Genomic DNA, 5,477 nt, shown 5'->3' with positions numbered 1-5,477 from the left:
TACTATAACAAAAAATTTTGAACTAAGTGAGAAAAAGACAGTTAAGTGTGTTTTATTATTTAGTATTGCAGTAACAGTAAGGCTTCAGCGAATGAAATAAAGTTAAAAGTGCTTTTCTTTAGGGTGTGCTTGCTTTGACATTTCTCTCCTTGTATTGTCTACGGCTGACAACTCATAATAACAATGGAACAGGGAACTTGTGGTTGACTGGACTGTGCAGATAAAGCGTACAGAAGTTGAAGACGCCAGTGTACTTTGGCACCTTAAGGTCAAGAACGTTTAAGGATAACGAAACTGACAAGTGGCCATCCAGCCAAGTGGACCAGGTTGATAATCACCTTTTAAGGTATCTCTGTTCTGCCATGTCCTGTTAGCAACTAGGAGTAGCCAGTGGTATTAGAGCTTGTGTTATTAGTAACAACTAAAGATCTGACTTTGGAGTGAATCAAAAGGACACAGCACAAATGCCTCTTTGTAACTCTTTCATTTTACTGTTCTGCTGATTTGAATGTTAACTTTGCAGGACTTGGAAAGTAAAAGAAGATTGATTGACTCTTCATCCTGACTGTACTTATTTTATTTAATGTAAAAAAATGATTCATATTGAAAAATCTAAACATAATTTACAGACAAACATTAATAAAACTAAGGTTTATCCTTGTACGTTGGATGTTTTATTTCAATATGTCTACGAAGAAGATGATGTTTTAAACTGCTGTTGTCAGACTTCATTACAAATTACACAAAGCGGTTTAGGTTCCGACTCATCCCCGGTAAAATAAAAACCCATTTGTAAATAGTCACTGTCATATTTTCGGTTCTTCTCTTTTGAACTACTATGTTCGCCTATTTTTTTCCTTCCTTTCAGTCTGGAGAGATGTTAGCTCACTGCAGCTTTCAGTGTCATCACCCTGTGTTGGTACCAAATCAGGGACTGAAGTAGAAGCAATTGATTTCTCGTCCAGCTTTTTGTCAGATTTGATGAAACTACCCATTTTTAACCATCAATCCATAATAAAATTACGGAGTAATAATTATTCACTTTCAATGTGCGCACGTTTAAGTAAAAAGTCTTTATCGTAATTTATTTACACACACTGTGCACTACCAATTTATCTTATTAAAATCACTCGTGGTTCTTAAGCGCATCGTACGATTCAATTCAACTCTACTCTTCCTTGTCTGATCGACGTGTTTTTATATCGGCAGATGTTATTCTTGCTCTTTTGAGCGCATTCGGGGTTCTCGGTTTGCTGAATTGGAAGTTTCCGGATCATACGAGAATGTACACGCATCGCCAGTGGCGTAGCGTCTCATCGCGTTACATATTGTTACCTGTTGCGACTCAACAATTTTACAGAATCTTCCGTCGCAATACGTAAGTGACTGAGGTAATATTCATGAATTTGACATTTTAATTGATTTGTTGACCCATTTTTATTATTGTATTATTAATAGTACTGTGAATAGATTTACCAACATTTAATATTTTGTTATTTTTTACGTTGGGGATTTAAAATTCCGCCATTACGATATTTTTTTTGCAAACCCCTTTTATAAATCACGCGAGCCACCGATTGGGAATCACTGGTCTAACACTACTGTTATAGTTCAGTTGTATTTATTGTTTATAGCGCTCTTCATTGAGTGCAGGCTTAGACTGCTTGATGTTTGCATCCATAACAGAGATAATAATTCCATACGTGAACACACACATTAGAGCAAATAGACAGTTAAACCTGGCAAATTTTAGTTTACTCAACATAAATAAGTCCTGACAGTAGATACCCATAAACATTATAATGGTGAGTATAAAGGTGACCAGTCCTTGTGTCACCTGCCACTCCCCTATAGAGCTGAAATACCAACAGCTTCTCATTTTTCTCCGAGGTCACAGCAGCTTCTGTAGGCCTGGGCACTGAGGCGTCACTCATCCATTGCTCTCTTTTCCTTGGTGATTTAATGAAGCCATTTTGATGTTTATTTTGGTGTAAAATGGTTTTGGTTTAATTGTGCATAAATGTAAGGACACATTCTGATTATTGAAAGTGCCTTTTTCATGTTTGGCATGGCATTCTGTTTTATACAGTACTCTCCGTAATGGCTGAAACAAAGTATTATTTTTCTTTCATTTACCCCTTTTCTCAACAGATTAAAAAAATTTAGATTTGATTAAAGTTACACATTTTCATTAAAAGGGGATTTGCAAACATTTCAGTCACACACTGTAGAAATGACAGCACTTTTTCTACATGACCCCCTCCCCCTCCATTTCAGGGCACCGTAATGTTTGGGCCAATTGATGTCAGAGGAGTTTGTGATTCCTCAGGTGTGTTTCATTGCCTAAGACACCTCATCTTGCTTCTGCCCTTTGGAGTTTGTAGTGGCCATTGTTCAACAGCTGTGCCAATGATAGTCAAAGAAGCCATTAGAGACATCAGTAAAACATTAGGATGACCTAAATCAACTGTGTGGAATATCAACAAGAAGAATGCACAGGTGAGCTCAGTAATCAGAAAGGGACAGATAGGCCAAGGAAGACCACCACTGCTGATGACAGAAGATGTTGCTGCAGATTGCATTTTGATTACAGCTTGCACATCCTGATAGTAAGGATATTGCATGTATCTCTGTAACATCTTAAATGTACCACCCCATACAGATGTCATGATGTGGCTCAGGGTGACTCAGAGGTTCCTTACCGGTCAGGCAGTTCACACTGAAAAGCCGCCATTACCAAATAACCCACAGCTGTTAAGACCTGTAATGAAGGCACATGTTCAGCACACACTTCAAAGAGGATGACAGTAGGGAGTCTAAATCAGCTTAGAATTCAGTCATCATCATGAGCCAAAATGTCATTGTGATATATCAACTCACTTCTTGTGTAGCCTTTCAAACATCAGAATGTGAAATGTGCAATGAAATGAGATTTTCTGCCCAGTTTGTTTGTCCACCAGGTGTTGCTAAAATGCCAACACAAATAAAGTCTGTATGGGACTTACAAATGCTCAAAACTTGCAGTAACTTTAAGCCAATTTAAACACAAAGTTCTAGTTTTAAAAATCCGAACTTTTGTGTGAGAAATGGCTTACACATGTTGCCAAGCATAAGCAAGTTTTATACATGTGGCCCTGCTAAGTAGTTGTAATAGAAAGTGTAAAATTAACATATTGAGTGTGCTTTCCATGAACGACTGAAGTTTTAAAATTGGTTATGCTTATCAAAGGTTGTTCCTAATTTCAGCCATGTATTTAATGCGAGTTAATGTTAATAATAAAGGCAGTAGACTGAAAGTAAGCTCTTTTTTTCCCCTTTTCTTTTAAACTTTGTACAGGAAACAAAGATCAGTGCAGTTTGGAATCTGGAAAAGAATTCTCTGGCAGGAGTGCTCTTCAGATCCACACTGGACTTCACACAGGAGAGAAGCCGTATTGCTGTAATGACTGTGGTAAACAATTTTCACAAATGAGCAATCTGAAGAGCCACACTAGAATTCACACTGGAGTGAAGCGGTATTGCTGTAATGAATGTGGTAAACAGTTTTCACATAAAATCAATCTGAAGAGCCACACTAGAGTTCACACTGGAGAGAAGCCATATTGCTGTAATGAATGTGGTAAACAGTTTTCACGTATAAGCAGTCTGAAGGATCACACTAGAGTTCACACCAGAGAGAAGCCGTATTGCTGTAATGAATGTGGTAAACAGTTTTCACGTATAGGCAGTCTTCAGAGACACACTAGAGTTCACACGGGAGAGAAGCCGTATTGCTGTAATGAATGTGGTAAACAGTTTTCACAAATGAGCCATCTTCAGAGACACACTAGAGTTCACACAGGACAGAAGCCGTATTGCTGTAATGAATGTGGTAAACAGTTTTCACGTATAAGCAATCTTCAGATACACACTAGAGTTCACAACAGAATATAAAGGGTAGCAGTTCAAAAATCAGTCCAGAAAAACAAGCACCCTTCAGAACTCGAGAGTGAGGTTCACTCCTGTCTTGAAAAGTAAGCATTGTTGACAAATTAATCTTTGAGAGACGCCATATTGCTGTTTGGAATGTGGCAAACAAATCTCTCAGAGCAGTACACTTCAGAGACGCACCAGAATTCACACTGGAGAGAAGTACAACTGAACTGTCCTGACTAAAGAGTGAGGTTCACTCCTGCCTGGACAGTAAGCACATGTAACTGACACAAATCCATCCTACTTAGTGTTGTGTCAGAAACAAATCAACACAGAGAAGAATCAGAAGTTTATATCCTTTTTCCCTTTCCAGAAACAACATAAAGAACAGGGCGTCATACAAACAAACGGCTTCTCACCAAAGCCCCTACAGCCTCCACCATGTGCCTAGCTCTGTTTTCATAACATATGTATTACATATAGAATTATTTACAATATATTACACACATCTCATAAGAAAAGAACTCTTTACAATATACATAACCTCACATAATAAATCATAGTTCAGCTATATAATAATATATATTTTTCTATTTTTATATAACAAAAAATAAAATAACAAACGTTTCCAAAAACTAACTGTAGCACCCCTCTGCTTTTACTGAGGGTTCTTACCTGAGTTGTGTTCTTCTTTTTTTCCTTCTTTACTTTCTTTAAATATACATTTTTACCTTCGTGTTCTCAGCACAACTGTTTAAGGAACAAACCTGTGTTACTAATGTAATTTATATACAGTAACTCTACCATTAATTGCACAATTTGTTACTAGACTCCACATAAGGATACTATAGCCACCTGACAAACGTGATTTCCTTTTTTTTTTTTTTTTCTTCCCCTTTTATGGCTTAGCCAGCCATTATATGTAAAAAAAGGCAAAGTTCAATGGTTTAGTTTAAATAAATTAACTATTTACATATATACATAACACATCCATACAAAAGTATAAATTTAAATAATCCAAGAAATCTATATCAGTGTTGAACCAGCAGTCCTTTCTTTGAATGCAAAAAATATCAATAAACAAGTACAATCACCTTATAAAACCGAAGGTGGCAAACTAAATTAAAGGAACCAAACAAAAGTTGGGTAAAAGGTACCACAGATGAGCGTTGCAGGCCTGTTACTTGAAGGTGCTTGTGACGTTACTCGGTGACCGCCTCTTATTCTGTAATAGAGCAGACGGTCTCGTTTTCTGGTTTCCAGCAGATGTGCGTCCCCTTTCGTTTCTTTCCTAGCGAGTATCAATTCTCAGCGATAGTTGGTCAGCTGTATCAATATCCGATATCGACAATGTAATCCAATGTCTGCCGACGTCTTCCGTGTTCAGCATTTCACAGACAGTGCTCCCTAGCTCACTGGTTGGCCATTCTCGACCAGTCCGTCCAAACACAATCACATTCACGTTTTCTGTCCCGACTGTTAATTCCGTGCTGGAATCTGGTCGTCTTTTTAAACTCCTCGCTGATGTTTACCATGGACTGCGTTTCAATCCTCGCTTTCAGCAC

General features: G+C 37.7%; 1 protein-coding gene across 1 annotated transcript; it reads left to right on the top strand.

Moving 5' to 3' along the window:
- Window positions 1–3,307: 3,307 nt before the first annotated feature.
- Window positions 3,308–4,433, top strand: LOC127526347 (gastrula zinc finger protein XlCGF49.1-like). The gene has a single exon (XM_051921647.1). The coding sequence runs from the start codon at window positions 3,469–3,471 to the stop codon at window positions 3,931–3,933; it is 465 nt and encodes a 154-aa protein (XP_051777607.1). The 5' UTR covers window positions 3,308–3,468; the 3' UTR covers window positions 3,934–4,433.
- Window positions 4,434–5,477: the final 1,044 nt, after the last annotated feature.

The sequence above is a fragment of the Erpetoichthys calabaricus genome, assembly GCF_900747795.2.
Source record: "Erpetoichthys calabaricus chromosome 1 unlocalized genomic scaffold, fErpCal1.3 SUPER_1_unloc_16, whole genome shotgun sequence".
NCBI lineage: Eukaryota > Metazoa > Chordata > Cladistia > Polypteriformes > Polypteridae > Erpetoichthys > Erpetoichthys calabaricus.
This window is presented reverse-complemented; position numbering and strand designations above follow the sequence as displayed.

Bases quoted from the DNA above. Each gene is read 5' to 3' on its own strand.
- LOC127526347 (XM_051921647.1), top strand. From the start codon at position 3,469: ATGAGCAATCTGAAGAGCCACACTAGAATTCACACTGGAGTGAAGCGG.